General features: G+C 45.3%; 1 protein-coding gene across 4 annotated transcripts in view; it reads right to left on the reverse strand.

Moving 5' to 3' along the window:
* Positions 1-17023, reverse strand: part of pdzrn3b (PDZ domain containing RING finger 3b) — a 313710-nt gene that overhangs the window by 10658 nt on the left and 286029 nt on the right. For all 4 annotated transcript variants that reach the window (XM_067998912.1, XM_067998911.1, XM_067998913.1 and 1 more), the window contains 3 exons: positions 16697-16795; positions 14183-14245; positions 7705-7806 (listed from right to left, as the gene is read on the reverse strand). In XM_067998912.1, coding sequence (XP_067855013.1) covers positions 7705-7806; positions 14183-14245; positions 16697-16795 — 264 coding nt within the window. The remainder of the gene's footprint in view (positions 1-7704; positions 7807-14182; positions 14246-16696; positions 16796-17023) is intronic.

Below are 17023 nucleotides of genomic sequence, written 5' to 3' on the forward strand. Positions count from 1 at the left end.
AATTTTTCTTTTTGTAAACAATGATGTTGTAATTTAAAGAATGATACATTGCCATGTCATGCTGCAGTGAGGGCTGAGCTTTTTTTAAAAATTCGTTCATGGGATGTGGGCGTCGCTGGCGAGGCCAGCATTTATTACCCATCCCTAATTGCCCTTGAGAAGTCGGTGGCAGCCGCCTTCTTAAACCGCTGCAGTCCATGTGGTGAAGCTTCTCCCACAGTGCTGTTAGGAAGGGAGTTCCAGGATTTTGACCCAACGACGATATATTTCCAAGTCGGGATGGTGTGTGACTTGGAGGGGAACGTGCAGGTGGTGATGTTCCCATGTGTCTGCTGCTCTTACCCTTCTAGGTGGTAGAGGTCGCGGGTTTGGGAGGTGCTGTCGAAGAAGCCTTGGCGAGTTGCTGCAGTGCATCCTGTGGATGGTACACACTGCAGCCACAGTACGCCGGTGGTGAAGGGAGTGAATGTTTAGGGTGGTGGATGGGGTGCCAATCAAGCGGGCTGCTTTATCTTGGATGGTGTCGAGCTTCTTGAGTGTTGTTGGAGCTGCACTCATCCAGGCAAGTGGAGAGTATTCCATCACACTCCTGACTTGTGCCTTGTAGATGATGGAAAGGCTTTGGGGAGTCAGGAGGTGAGTCACTCGCCACAGAATACCCAGCCTCTGACCTGCTCTTGTAGCCACAGTATTTATATGTCTGGTCCAGTTAAGTTTCTTGTCAATGGTGACCCTCAGGATGTTGATGGTGGGGGATTCAGCGATGGTAATGCCGTTGAATGTCAAGGGGAGGTGGTTAGACTCTCTCTTGTTGGAGATGGTCATTGCCTGGCACTTGTCTGGCGCGAATATTACTTGCCACTTATCAGCCCAAGCCTGGATGGTGTCCAGGTCTTGCTGCATGCTGGCACGGACTGCTTCATTGTCTGAGGGGTTGCGAATGGAACTGAACACTGTGCAATCATCAGTGAACATCCCCATTTCTGACCTTATGATGGAAGGAAGGTCATTGATGAAACAGCTGAAGATGGTTGGGCCGAGGACACTGCCCTGAGGAACTCCTGCAGCAATGGCCTGGGGCTGAGATGATTGGCCTCCAACAACCACTACCATCTTCCTTTGTGCTAGGTATGACTCCAGCCACTGGAGGGTTTTCCCCCTGATTCCCATTGACTTCAATTTTACTAGGGCTCCTTGGTGCCACACTCGGTCAAATGCTGCCTTGATCTCAAGGGCAGTCACTCTCACCTCACCTCAGGAATTCAACTCTTTTGTCCATGTTTGGACCAAGGCTGTAATGAGGTCTGGAGCCGAGTGGTCCTGGTGGAACCCAAACTGAGCATCGGTGAGCAGGTTATTGGTGAGCAAGTGCCGCTTGATAGCACGGTCGACGACACCTTCCATCACCACCTTCATGGGTTACCTTTTTCATCACCATCCAGGTTTCTTTCCTCAAACTCAACTGGCCCAAGATAACTGAGGATATTAGGCTGAAGGATTCCCTCCTTACTGTAGCTCTAACCTCAAGAATCATGAAACATATGGGTATGAAGCAGCAAAATTAAAATGAGCAGAAATTCTTTCCTCATTCTGTCTGATTGAAAACCAACTGCGACACGATAACTCACTGGGCCTCTGCTCCATGAACTTGGAGCCATTAAACAAATTGCAGAGACCCCCTCACCCCCCGCAAGGAAGAAATACTGTAAAAAGCTTTATTGAGATAATTCTGTAGCAAATAAATAAATGAAGAAGTTGTGCTGAAGACGCTCACAACAGAAGAAAAGCTGACATTGTAGGCATTGACAGCGGCCGCAAGGCTAAAGGAAAACTACGAGTAAATAGGATGCCCTGCGCTAAATGAAGAGAAAACCCTTTGAATTACCAGAAGCTTGGTGAGAACTAAAGGTCCACAGATCAGTCCTACCAGATGAAATCATGACTTACTGCAATTTTACTTTAATAGCTTATGCTATGCATAACATGGTAATTACCAGTGGATCCTCACTTCAAACAAAATAAGTACAACAAATTCATTATCACTATTTTGGGGAGAGAATTAACATTACTAACTTTCACTTGAACAACCTTTTTTGTTCTTTAAGTCTTCTTGCAAAATATTACTTCCAAAATTCATGGACTTCCACAGACACATTCCTCTTTAGGGCCAGGAAGGGTACAATAAACCTTTCCTCTAAAGACCTGGCATGGGAATAGTTCAGACCAATGACTTTACAACTGATCCGATTCAACAAGACTCATATCATAAGTGCAGTCAAAGAGGGGGATTTAACATTAAATGAAGCAGATTAATCTTCTCCCAAGCCTACCCAATAAAGCTGATGGTGCAGAGATATAGATACGATCGACCACAAAAGAAAGATAGAAATGGACAGCTTAACAAACTTGCGCAACTGAGGATCAAGCACAATCCTAGGTGTTTCTTATAAATGCCACATGACGAGAGGAGTTTATAAAGAAGGAATTTTCTGGTATTAAACAGATTGATATGTTAAAAAGTCAGCAACATTTTGTTCTTTCAGGCAGTGGCAATTCATTAGAAATTTTATCTGAACTTTACCTTTTTAGGAAATGTCTCTTCTGGGATGATGTCTGACATCATTATCAGATTAACAGTTGGGTAACTTTCAGGATAAACAGCAGGATCAGTTTTACAATGACAATAACTGCAATTAAGATACAACTGCCTTTAAAATGTTTCCTTCTAATTTTGATTTTTCTTTTCATTTTAGTATATCAGTTAGTATTGAAATAGCATAGTTATACTACCACTCTTGCATTCATGAGAAGTGGTTTTGAAAGTGCATTGACACAAAAGTAGCAGTATAACTCAGGAGTCAGATTTCAGCCTGCCCCCTGAATGCACTACAACATGAATAGCAGGACATGCTTCAGTAAATAGTCTCACACTGCTTGCAGTTCATCCTGGGGTAAGTATACCAGCTCAATGTGATGCTGTATTTTAAAAGTGCCCAGGTGATTCTTGGCATAAACCTGATCTGAGATTCACTTCAAAAATGAGTGAATGGACATGTGAAAAGTGGCAAAAATAGTTGATTTTTGCTTGGTAAGGTAATTAATGAGGAATTCATGTAGGTTTCCTCAGCTGTCGAGTCAAATAGAAATGTAAATATTCCAGACCTGGCATGTGTGGACATTTGGTAAGGACAAGTCTCGACTTGGTGGTGTTGCCCCAATAGTCTCATAACCTGAAGAGACTTAAAGGGTAATCTTACATGTCTGTGCTGCTGGGGAGGCTTTACCTGCCAACAACACAAATCAGAAATTCGGACGTGTATTGTTTATGATTTTCCAACTATTATAAGTTGGGAATTACATTCTAGGCTCACACATGAAGCATGAGCAATTGGGTGTGGCTTCAGAGGGCTGCCAGGGCACATAGCATGAGTCACAACCTTCAGGAGAAGACAGCAGAAAAGGCAGGAAAAAAACCAGAAAAGAATAAAGTATGGAAAAAGCAGAACAGATATGGAAAAGGACAAGGAGCAATCAAACATGAAAATATTCAACTAGAGGAGGGCTAATTTCAGGGAGTTGAAAGGGGATCTGGCCCAGGTGGATTGGAATCAAAACAGTAAATGAGCAATGGGAGGCCTTCAAAGAGGAGATAGTTGAGGTATAGACAAGACACATTCCCACGAGTGGGATAGGAAGGGCATCCAAAGCCAGAGCTCCCTGGATGAAGATCTAGAGTTTAAAATGAAACAGAAAATGGAGGCTTATGATAAATGTCAGGCTCATAATATAGTAGAGAACCAAGCTGAATACAGAAAGTACAGAGGAGAACTGAAAAAGTGAATAAGAGAGTGTATGAGAATAGATTAGCGGGTAACATAAAAGGGAACCCAAAAGTCTTTTATAAACATATAAATAGTAAGAGGATAGTCAAAAGAAGAGTGGGGTCTATTAGGGACCAAAAAGGAGATCTTCTATTGGAGACAAACGGCATGGCTGAGTAATTGGCATCTGTCTTCACTAAAGAAGAGAATGCTGCTAATGTTACAATAAAGGAAGAGGTAGTAGAGAAATTGGATACAATAAAAACAGATAAAGAGGAGGTACTTAAAAGGTTGGCAGTGCTTAAAGTAGAAAAGTCACCTGATCCAGATGGGATGCATCCTAGGTTGCTGAGGGAAGTAAGGGTGGAGATAGCGGAGACTCTGGCCACACGCTCCTAATCCTCCTTAGATATGGGAGTGGTGCCAGAGGACTGGATGATTGCAAATGTTACACCCCTGTTCAAAAAAGCAACTACAGACCAGTCAGCCTAAAGGCGGTGGTGGGGAAACTTTTAGAGACAATAATCTGAGACAAAATTAAATGTCACTTGGAAAAATATGGGTTACTAAATGACAGCCAGCACGGATTTGTTAAATGCAAATCGTGTTTGACTAACTGGATTGAATTCTTTGAGGAAGTAACGGAGAGGGTTGATGAAGGTAGTGCAGTTGATGTTGTATATACGGACTTCCAAGAGGTGTTTGATAAAGTACCACAGAATAGACTTAGTAGCAAAATGAAGCCCATGGGATTAAAGAGGCAGAGGGAGCGTGGATACAAAAATTGGCTAAGGGACAGAAAGCAAAGAGTAGGGGTGAACGGTTGTTTTTCAGACTAGAGGGAAGTATACAGTGGTGTCCCCCAGGAGTTGGTATTAGGACCACTGCTCTTTTTGATATATATTAATGACCTGGACTTGGGTAAAGGGCATAATTTCAAAGTTTGCAGATGACACGAAACTTCAGGAATGTAGAAAACAATGTGGAGGATAGTAATAGACTTCAGGAAGACACAGACAGACTGATGAAACGGACAGACACATGGCAGATGAAACTTAATGCAGAGAAGTGTGAAGTGATGCATTTTGGTAGGAAGAATGAGAAGAGGCAGTATAAAATAAATGGTGCATTTTTAAAGGGGGTGCAGGAACAGAGAGACTTGGGTTGTACTTACACAAATCTTTGAAGGTGGCAGGAGAAGTTGAGAAGGCTGTTAAAAAAGCATACGGGATTCTTGGCTTTATAAACAGAGGCATAGAATACAAAATCTAGGAAGTTATGCTAAACCTTTATAAATCACTGGTTAGGCCCCAGCTGGAGTACTGTGTCCAATTCTGGGCACCACACTTTAGGAAGGATGTCAAGGCCTTTGAGAGGATGCAGAGGAGATTTACTAGAATGTTACCAGGGATGTGGGACTTCAGTTACATGGAGACTAGAGAAGCTGGGGTTGTTCTCTTTACAAAAGGAGGTCAAAGGGAGATTTAATAGAGATGCTCAAAATCATGAAGAGTATTGATAGAGTAAATAAGGAGAAACTGTTTCCAGTGGCAGAAGGTCAGTAACCAGAGGACACAGATTTAAGGTAATTGGCAGAAGAACCAGAGGCGAGATGAGAATAATTGTTTTTTATGCAGCGAGTTGTTATAATCTGGAATGCACTGCTTGAAAAGGTAGTGGAAGCAGTACTTTCAATAGTAACTTTCAAAAGGGACTGGATAAATTCTTAAAGGGGAAAAATGTGCAGTGCTATGGGGATAGGGCAGGGGAGTGGGACTAGTTGGATAGCTCTTTCAAAGAGCAGGCACAGGTGCAATGGGCTGAATGGCCTCCTTCTGTGCTGTATCATTCTATGATTCTATGAACTACCACTGCCTTTTTTTGAATTAGGGAATGATTTAACTCAGTTACGAATTGTTAAAGTCTTATGTCTGTAATGAGAATCCAACTTTCATATTTACATCACACTCTAGGATTGAAGCACATAATTTAAGTTGACACTTCAGTGCAGTACTGTGGGAGTGCTGCACTTTTGGAATGTGCCATCCTTCAATTGAAATTTCAGACTAAGGCCCAATCTGCCAGTTCAGGTTAAAGATCCCATGGCACTATTCGAAGAAGAGTAGGGAGTTCTCCTGGTGAACATTCCTCCCTCAACAACACAATCACCGAAAAAAAACAGATTAACTGGTCATTTATCGCTTTTGCCTATAGAACAGAAGGGACTGCACTTCAAAAATAATTTGCGTGAAGTGCGTTGAAACATTTCTCAATAACGTGATAAAATGCTGTACAAATACGTATGAGGTGAAAGGAAAGGGAGCCCACTTGACTCTAATGATGGTCTCTTCATATTATTTATGAAATAGTAGTGATTTTATTACTGCAAAAAGCACAAATTCAAAACCGCTGTCAGGAATTTCCTCGGGTCTTCTGCTCCACTGCAGTAACTTTGGCAAAGTTAAGGTGACAGAGTGGGAAAAGCCCTGAGGAAATTCCTGGTGTGTCTGTGCTTATTTTTCCTTTTGAAAGGGTTCATCAACACAGGACAATTTTACCTTCAACTTTCACAATTTGTTTAAAATTTTGTGACTTTTTAATTCAGGAGTGATGAAATCCCTCAACTATACTAACAAATAAAAAGTAGATTTCTTTTGACTGCATTCTTTGAAATCAATTTTAAATTATATATAGACCATTAAAAAAAAAATCAAAAAGGCTAATGGAATGCTGGCCTTTATATCTAGAGGACTAGAATACAAGGGGGTCGACATTATGCTACAGCTATACAAAGCCCTGGTTAGACCACACCCGGAGTACCGTGATCAGTTCTGGGCACTGTAACTTAGGAAGGATATTGGAAGGAGTGCAGCGTAGATTTTTTAAAAATTCGTTCATGGGATGTGGGCGTAGCTGGCGAGGCCAGCATTTATTGCCCATCCCTAATTGCCTTTCAGAAGGTGGTGATGAGCAGCCTTCTTGAACCGCTGCAGTCCGTGTGGTGAAGGTTCTCCCACAGTGCTGTTAGGTAGGGAGTTCCAGGATTTTGACCCAGCGACGATGAAGGAAAGGCGATATATTTCCAAGTCGGGATGGTGTGTGACTTTGAGGGGAACGTGCAGGTGGTGTTGTTCCCATGTGCCTGCTGCTCTTGTCCTTCCAGGTGGTAGAGGTCGGGGGTTTGGGAGGTGCTGTCGAAGAAGCCTTGGCGAGTTGCTGCAGTGCATTTACTAGAATGATTCCTGGACTCCAAGGGTTAAATTACGAGGAGAGATTACACAAACTAGGGTTGTATTCCCTGGATATAGAAGAATAAGGGCTGATTTGATTGAAGTTTTAAATATATTAAGAGGAACTGATAGGGTAGATAGAGATAAACTATTTCTGCTGGCTGGGGAGTCAAGAACGAGGGAACATTGCCTAAAAATTAGAGCCAAGACTTTCAGGAGCGAATTTCGGAAACACTTCTACACACAAAGGGTGGTAGACGTTTGAAACTCTCTTCTGCAGATGCCAATTGATGCTAGCTGAATTGTTAAATCTGAGATTAATAGATTTTTGTTAACCAAAGGTATTAAATGATATGGGGCTAAGGCGGGTATATGGAATTAGGTCACAGATCAGCCATGATTTCATTGAATGGCGGAACAGGCTTGAGGGGCTAAATGGCCTATTCCTGTTCCTATAATTTCCTCTTTAATTCTTGTTATCAAATGTTCATTAATAAAATTCTAAACATATTGTGGTCATTATATGGCTGTGCAAGTATGTGTGAGTGTGTGCACGCACACGTGGGGAATGGGGGGAGCCAGAGGGGGAGTTCACGAGGACTTTGTAATTTAATAGCAAATGATCCATTAGGTAAAGACTTAAATTCTCTTACCTGCATCTCAGCCCGTGCCAAAAGCAGGGAAATGTTTTTGCTTTCCTCACTGGTAAGCAGGGCCACAGCTTCCTCTCGATTTTGGATCTCAATGCCATTTATCTACAGAACATACATAAGCACAATTTAATTTATTGAAATATAATGGACTCTGCTGATTAAAGTGGTAAAAGGTAGTGATCAGCCATCAAACTCTAATCTTCTCTGACAAATACCATTAATTAGTTTATTCCAAATGGAGGAATTACACAATGGCTTAATTAAATACAAAGGAACACAAGCTCTTGTCTTTTCAGGTTGAAAACAAACATTTATTCGTTCAGGAGCTCCAGCCTCAGAAATTCAGCAATAAATTCTTAGCAGCAGTTGATATACACAAAAAATAAAAACAAAAATTCATAGCACACAAGGTATATGTGACCTAATATCAGGCCCCTCTCAATACTACTCTGCAACTAGTTACTAGGATGTACGAGTCAGCCCCTGGTGATTGTCACTCCGATTTTCCCTCTCAGTGAGAAAAGCATAGGCACTAGCATTACAGTGGTGCTAAAATAGCAGGAAATTACATATGAAGGATTGCAGTAATTGTGTTATAAAGGGGAGGTCATAATAACTTGCTCACCATGCCTGTGAAACTGCCTAACTGCATTTTTACAACTTTAACAGAATGTAGCTTGCATCAGTATTACCTTCTTTATTGTAAAATTTTGGACAGGAATTTTTCTTGTAGAATTATCTCTAAATAAGAATATAAGAAATAGGAACAGGAGTAGGCCATACAGCCCCTCTAGTCTGCTCCGCAATTGCAGCCTAATTGAAGGTACTTACGCATGCTTCCAGGTTTCCCGTTCCAGACCTGCGCAGCGGGCGCACTGCGCACCCGCATCACAGGCTGTCAGCAGGAGGAGCCCTATTTAAAGGGGCAGTCCTCCAATGTTCCTCCTGCAGCAGAGAACCAATTTTGGATCATGGAGCAGGCCAGAGGCAAGGCTACTCCAAGGTTCTCGGACTCCTCACTCCAAATGCTGCTCGATGGGGTGAGGAGGAGGAGGGAATTTTTTTTTCCATTAGATGGGAGGAGGTGGCCTCACTCCGCCACCAAGGCGGCCTGGCTGGAGGTGGTCGAGGAGGTCAGCGGCAGTGGCAATGTGTGCAGAACCTGGGTCCATTGCAGGAAGTGATTTAATGACCTAACCAGGTCAGCCAAAGTGAGTACACTTACGCATTCTCCCACACTCCGTCTTCCACATCACCTCCACCACCACACAACTCCTTCTGCACTGCCATGACAATGCTCTCGCATCACTCTTCACATCCACTCAACCATCATCCTCACCTTGCCTGCACTTACTCACCGCCCCAGTTCCCATTCGAACACTACCACGCAACCCAATCCTCATATAATCTCATGGCTATGTCTCACGTGCACCCTCCCATGCATCGCCCTCACACTCACCCCCACCCACACCAATGCATGCAGTGGGCCACCATGCAACCATCACTCAATCACGCCTCTGTGTTTTGCCTTGATAGGAGAAGAGATGCCAGAATGCCCGGGAGAGGGCAAGGACTGGAGGGGGCCCGCCACACCAGGTGGTCTTAACAGACGCAGAGCAGCAGGCACTAGAAATAAGCCGGACGCTGGAGTGCCTGTCCGTGGCGGACGCCGAGACTGGGAGCGCACAAGCGGCTGGTGACAGAAATCTAACACTCAGCACTCATGATAGCGAATGATCTTAGCATCACTTGGCATCTGTAGCACCTCAGCAGCTGTCCACATGCTTAATATTGCTTTCTGTTCTCTTGCAGAGCCATCTGCGGCCGCCGTGACTGCGGAGGACGATTCCTCAGAGGACCTGCCGGTCTCTGAGGGTGCATCATCACATCTGAGCCAGCCATCCACCAGCGCAGATACACACACCTCGGTGGGTCCCCATCCTCACTTAGTTGTGCTTGCACATGGTAAGTCAGCACGCACATGTGAGCACAAGCAGACCCTGATGGCTGGGGCAGCCGTGGAGAGTTCGTGTCGGTGGGAGCACTCTTCTCCAGGTTCTGCTCAGCTGAACCCAGATGCTGAACCCTGGGGGCCAGCCATGAAAAGGAGAGTCATCGAGGGCAGCCAGCACATTGCCGAGGTACTGGAACAGTTCCCACGCGCACTCGCCACAATCGCGGAGAGGATGGAGGAATCCAACTCCTGCATGAGGGGAATGGTGGCACAGGTACAGGAGGGTATCTCCGAGATAGTGTCACAGAGACGTGAAGGCATCTCTGAGATAGTGTCCCAGGTAGGTGCAGGAATGTCTGCGATGGAGGAAAGGCTAGTCTCCATCAAGCTTCAAGCATGGTTCAACAACGAGTCCATTCAGGCCCTGACAACAGCCATTCGGATTCAGGGTGAGCAACATTCTGCCGCCTTAAACAGGCTGACAGATACCTTACAACTGGCCTTCCAAGGCTTCACACAAGTCCTCCAAACTGTCATCCAGCAGGGTGGAAGGAGTGATGTGTGCCTGGCCCAGGAGAGGGATGATGGCGAAAGGGGACATGGAAGTGGGGACGCCACTCAAAGCTCGCCCATGTCTCACCCGTTGCCCCCATCTCAACCAGTACCCGCAATGCTGCCCCCTCTCCAGGTGGCTGAGTCTGTCCCTGCACAGGTGCAGGTTAAGCAGGCTTTGGAGGGGCCCTCATGGGCACCGAAACCCAGAGGGCGTCCGCGCAAAGCATCTCATTGGTCAGGGCATGGACAAGAGCAACCTGACACTACCTCTGCTGACGTCACAGGGGTAGCACCATGTAAGGGTTCCGGTAAACGTAAGGCGAAGGTTTTGTGAGCACAAAGGGGATGCACAAGGGTGAAAGACAAAGGGCTCTATTTTTGCACCCGCGATCGGGTGCGTTCGTGGCGTGGCGAAAATCCGGGATTCCCGGGGAGGGTCCGGAGCCCAGCTCCAACCCGCCCCATTTCCGGGTTCCCCAGTGACGCGCTCACATGCGCGCGCAGCCCCCGCATGTGGGACTCCCGCCGGCAATAAAAGCTGGCGGGGTGCCACTTAAAGTACTTGAACAGATACTTCAGGTTATTTACAGACCTGATTGACCTGATATTTTAGGATGGATCGGATTTTGCAATTAACTGAGACTGTTCCCGTACTGGGGGAAAACACTCCCAGTTCAAATGGACGTTTTGCAGCCACCAGCCCATGGCAGCTGCAAAGGTCCATTTGACAGGTGGGGTGGGGGGGGTGTGGAGACCCTCACTCATTGCAGGAGGCCACTCTGTCACTTTGGACAAAGTTTGGCCTCCACCACCTTCCTCCTAACAATCAAATGCATAAACTTGCACACTTACCCCGGTGTCCAGACACATTTACCTACCTTGCGGACCCCCTCAAATGTACATTTTCCAGATGGGGGCTGCCGTAGCTGCAGTCATGACCTCCTCGGAAGGCGAACAGCATCACCAGCCTCGCCGTCCACCTCTGACACGTGGAGCTCCACAACAGAGTGCTGTGACACATCCACCTGCACAGCAGGAGGGAGAGCAACCGCAGAGAGAGATGCTTCGCAGAGGGCACTACCCTCGCCAAAGGGTCTACAGACCGAGGCTCAGCTTCCGTGGACATTTAGTCGTGGACATCTGCAGCCTCCTTCATGCCGAGCTGCTCCCGGCTGGCCCGAGCACTATCTTCTTACCTGTCGCTGTCAAAGTCACCACTGCCCTCAACAACTTCTCCTCCACATCCTTCCAGGGTGCCCCCAGGGACATCGCCAGCGTCTCTCAGTCGTATGCACAAAAGAGCCCTGCAAATACACCTACACCCACTCTGCAGTGACACAATGGGTGGCATCAGTTGTGGGTCTTCATTGTGATCCTCAGGAAAGGGCATTATTGTACAAACCAGACAAGATTCGCAAAGACGTGGCAGTAGTGGTGATAATATAATATGTTATGTGAGTTGATCAGAAATCAAATGTAGGTAAACACCATGACAAACCCTCAAACACCCTTCATGCTCACGGCACATTTGCCTTACGCTTCCTACTGCACATATGTGATGCATGCCCTGTGGCTGCAGTACAGGTAGTAGCAGGTTGAGTGAGGCTGACTGTGAAAGAGATGCATCAGAGGGTGAGTATGAGATAGAGCCATGAGATTGTATGAGGATTGGGTTGAGTGGTAGTGGTGGGATGAGTACTGGCAAGGTGAGAAAGTGCAGGTAAGATGAGGATGAGCTTTGATTGGGTGTAAGGGGTGATGTGATAGAATAGTGTTGGCAGTGCAGAAGGAGATGTGGGTGGGGGCGGTGATGTGGCAGACGGATTGTAGGGGAATGAGTAAGCGTACTCACTTTGGCTGACCTACTTAGGTGATTGAAGCGCCTCCTGCACTGTATGTAGGTGCGCAATATGTTGATGGTGTTGGTGACCTCCTCTGCCACCTCGAGCCAGGCCTTCTTGGTGGCAGAGGCAGGCCGCTTCCTCCCGCCCGCCGGGGGGAAGATCTCTGTCCTCCCCATCCTCCTCACCCCATCCGATGATACCTGGAGTGAGGCATCATTAAACCTGGGAGCAGCCTTCCCCATGGGCTGCTCCATGCTGTAATTTTTCCTATTTTCCGCAGCATCAGTCAGTGGAGGACTGCCCCTTTAAATAGGGCTCCTCCAGCTGACAGACTTTGCTGCTCATGCGCAGTTCGCCCGTCGCGCAGCTTACCAGCTCCAATTATCCTGTAATTGCATGCGGAGCACCTCGATTTCACCGGGCGCGTTACCCACGCGCCCAGTCGACCCCCCGCTGAGAACCCGCCGCCCTGCTAATATTGGGCCCAAAATGTCATGTTTTTGATTTACTTTTGTTTGTTATGCAAAAAAACATAAAAATTTGTTATCACCACTACTGCCATGTCTTTGCAAATCTTGTCTGGTTTGTGCAATAATGCCCTTTCCTGAGGATCACCATGAAGACCCACAACTGATGCCACCCATTGTGTCACTGCAGAGTGGGTGTAGGTGTATTTGCAGGGCTCTTTTGTGCATACGACTGAGAGACACCGGCGATGTCCCCGGTGGCACCCTGGAAGGATGCGGAGGAGAAGTTGTTGAGGGCAGTGGTGACTTTGACAGCGACAGGTAAGAAGATGGTGCTCGGGCCAGCCGGGAGCAGCTCAGCATCAAGGAGGCTGCAGATGTCCACGACTACATGTCGAGTGACTCTGAGCCTCCGTGTGCACTGCTCCTCGGAGAGGTCCAGGAAGCTGAGCCTCGGTCTGTAGACCTTGTGGCGAGGGTAGTGCCTTCTGCGCATCTCTCTCTGCGGTTGCCCTCCCTACTGCTGTGCAGGTGGATGTGTCACAGCAATGTGTTGTGGAGCTCAACGTGTCAGAGGTGGACGGCGTGGCCGGCGAGGCTGGTGATGCTGTTCATCCTCCGAAGAGGTCATGACTACAGCTATGGCGGCCCCCATCCGGAAGATGTGTGTTTGAGGTGGTCCGCAAGGAAGGTAAATGTGTCTTCACACCGGGGTTGAAGTTGCAAGTTTGTGATTTTTTGTGTTAGGAGGAGGGTGGTGCAGGCCAAACTTTGTCCAACGTGACAGAGTGGTCTCATGCAATGAGTGAGGGTCTCCCCCCGCAACCTGTCAAATGGACCTTTGCAGCTGCCACAGGCTGGTGGCTGCAACACGTCCATTTCAACTGGGAGTATTTCCTCCAGTACGGGAAACACGCTCAATTGACCTGAAAATCCTACAAATCAGGTCGCCTAACGACCTGAAGTATAAAATTAATTGGTTTTAAGTGGGATCCCGCCGGCTTTAATTGCCGGTGGGAGTCCCGCATGCGGGGGCTGCGTGCGCATCTAAGCGCATCATTGGTGAACCCGGAAGTGGGCGGGTTGTTGCCGGGCTCCAGACCCGCCCCGGGAATCCCCCATTTTCGAAGCATCCCCCGCCACGAACACACCCGCTCGGACATCCGAAAATCGAGCCCTTTGTGTCCTCCTCACAGCTTACTTTCCCACCTAGCTTTGTATCATCAGCAAATTTGGATACATTACACTCGGTCCCTTCATCTAAGTCATTAATATAGATTGTAAATAGCTGAGGCCCAAGCACCAATCCTTGCGGTACACCACTAGTTACAGCCTGCCAACCTTAAAATGACCTGTTTATCCCTACTCTCTATTTTCTGTCCTTTAATCAATCCTCTATCCATGCTAATATATTACCCCCAACCCCATGAGCCCTTAGCTTGTATAACAACCTTTGATGTGGCACCTTATCGAATGCCTTTTGAAAATCCAAACATTCTACATCCACTGGTTCTCCTTTATCTACCCTGCTCGTTACATTCTGTGTCATTATTAAACTGTAGGACCTATACAAGTTAGGATAAATTTCTAGAAAATACAAAATATACATACACACACACACTTACATACCCACGTTAGTACAGTGAGTATAGCTTTACCTGTATTATTCGGTCCCCTTCCCTTATGCGTCCATCTTTTGCTGCAATACTGTTGGGATCGATCTGAAAATTAAACAGGTATTTTTTCTTTTTAAGGTATGTTTAATCATTACTTTTCTGCTTTCCCTTTCCAAGGTTACCTTGCACTATTCACCATTCGTGCACCAGAGGATAGGTGTATTGTTCACAAGTGTCTGCCATGCTGCTCTGTGACTGGCAACTTGTAGGTTTACCAAAATGATTCTTCAGATTTTCTCTTATTTTTTCGTGAGGAAGAACATGCATCTGCTCTGCATCTCCTCACAACTGAGATGGGAAATTAATACAGAGGTAATTATGGCTGCAAATCCACATCCTACAACTTTCTGATGCCTCTTAAAATAAAGCCGGTTTTTGTTTATTTTGTACATCAAAAATCAGATACAGATGAGGAATGTAATTTGCTGCATTTTAGTTCATCCATGCAGAAACAACCTATGGTCTCCCCATCACAACATCCAAATGTTTCTTATATAATTCCAAGTATGTTGCCTCCACTGCCATACCCAGAATTCTATTCCATGTGGGCGATTTTAACCCTATCTGCCTGGCAGAAGTCAGGTGGGTGGGCAGTTAAAATCGCCCATGTTATTTATCTGCCAGAATTAATTCCCAATTTTAACCTGTTCTGCAGAACAGGTGGCAAGGACACCCGTCCAAAGACGGCAGGGACTTTCTATACATATGCAGCATCAGGACCTGACTGCAATTTTAACTGATGGCCTAAGCGGGGAAGTCACTGTGGCTTTCTTGCCAGGTGAAGACAGCAGGAAGGGGAGCCGAGGCCTGAAGAGGGCTAAATATGTAAGTGTCCTGCCCAGTCACTCATTATGTGTCTTACATTACATCTGCCACTGTTTTATTTTTTCTAACAAAGTGCCAGGACCTGACATGATACATCCAAGGATTCTGAGGGGAAAGGCGGGAGGGGGAGAGGGGAAATTATATTTCAGAATTCTGAGTGTGCCTGTATGCTGGCGTAAATTTCGACATTGAGTCGGATCGAGGAAATTCCGGCCCAGTATCTCATGTAGCTTATCACAATGCACTTCCTCAAAAAAGTCCAGGAGGTTTGGCAGACTGAATCCTTGATGGCTGCTATTTACTAGGTCGTTGTGTGTTATGTTTTGCATTCGGAGCTATTCTCATTTCCAGATTCCCTTTGCTCCCGATTGCCCTTTTAACATTTCCTTGGAGCAGAGGAGGCTGAGGGTGGACATGATTGAGGTGTACAAAATTATGAGGGGCACAGATAGGATGGATACTAAGGAGCTTTTTCCCTTCGTTGAGGGTTCTATAACAAGGGGACATAGATTCAAGGTAAAAGGCGGGAGGTTTAGAGGGGATTTGAGAAAGAACTTTTTCACCCAGAGGGTGGTTGGAGTCTGGAACTCACTGCCTGAAAGGGTTGTGGAGGCAGGAACCCTCACAACATTCAAGAAGCATTTGGATGAGTACTTGAAATGCCATAGCATACAAGGCTACGGACCAAATGCTGGAATATGGGATTAGATTAGACAGGGCTTGATGGCCGTCGCGGACACGATGGGCCGAAGGGCCTCTATCCGTGCTGTATAACTCTATGACTCTATGTTCCTTTATTTGTCTCTCCTTTCTCTGATTTTTTTTATATAGTTCAGGATTTATTTGCGTTGATTTTCCAGTTTCATCTAACTTTGTATTTTTTCCACATTTTTTCTGTCAAGAAAGTCAAAATCTGCACAAAATCAGGTTTAAAAAGTTAGAAAAGGAAATGTAAACATGATAAACGTCTCAGTCATGATTATCCTGGAACTATTATGTGGGTGGCATTTTTAAAATCTGATTCACGGACTTCTAGAGAGTGATGGTGACAATATTATATTATGTTAATATTTTATATAATTTAATTTTTTCCCAAATTGAATACCCACTTCAAAATTTTGCATTTAGTGAGTTTTTATTGCAATTAATTGGTTAAACCTGAACATCGGTAAATACTACATAGATGGTATTTATTGAAAATGCACTTTCTTTTGCACATAAACGTACTCATGAAAATTAGCAGCATCAACAATATGCTAAGTAACAGCAATTCTGACACCCATCTCAAAGGAAAAAAAGGATGAAAGGCAGCTTCAGAAAACCTGCATTGGTGATTTTGACTACTCTTTGGCAGCTCACTTCAAGTCCCTTTTCCTAAAGTCTGAAAATCTGACAGGCAATTACATGCAAGAAATATTGTAAAAATATTTTTATTGTCTGTTACCATGGAGACAACATTAAATTAGATTGTTGAGTGTGTAAGAGTGCCACATGAGATTGTTTTCTTTGGTAATAATTGTTTGCTGGACATGCTGAAAAAGGACAAGGCCTTAAGTCACGACAGTGATGGCAATTTGAGGAATTAGGACTCTGTCCTTCCAGTTGTATACTTCACTGAAACCAAAAAAAGTATGTTTCTCTTTCAAAAGAAATACCATAAGTGCTTCTTACCTCGCTTACATATATTCCCATGTCATCTTCATCATCTGTCCTGTAGCATACTGTAAGACCAAGCTTGTCCTGGCTATGCAATCTGTACAAGTCTACTTCCTAATCAGATACAAGACAAATTGATGTTAGAGAGAATTCATTAGGGTTTTTAAAAATTATTTTTTCTAAAATTTTGTTATTTTCGGTGAGACTTTAGACAAAGGCACACTCACATTAAGATCTGATGTTCAATTTCCATTAAATTGTTTCAGATTGCATTTTCTTTAGGTTCAGTTTCTCACACTATCGTGACATTGCAAGCACTCAGCAGGAACACTATGTACCATG

This window comes from Heptranchias perlo, chromosome 17 (assembly GCF_035084215.1).
Source record: "Heptranchias perlo isolate sHepPer1 chromosome 17, sHepPer1.hap1, whole genome shotgun sequence".
NCBI lineage: Eukaryota > Metazoa > Chordata > Chondrichthyes > Hexanchiformes > Hexanchidae > Heptranchias > Heptranchias perlo.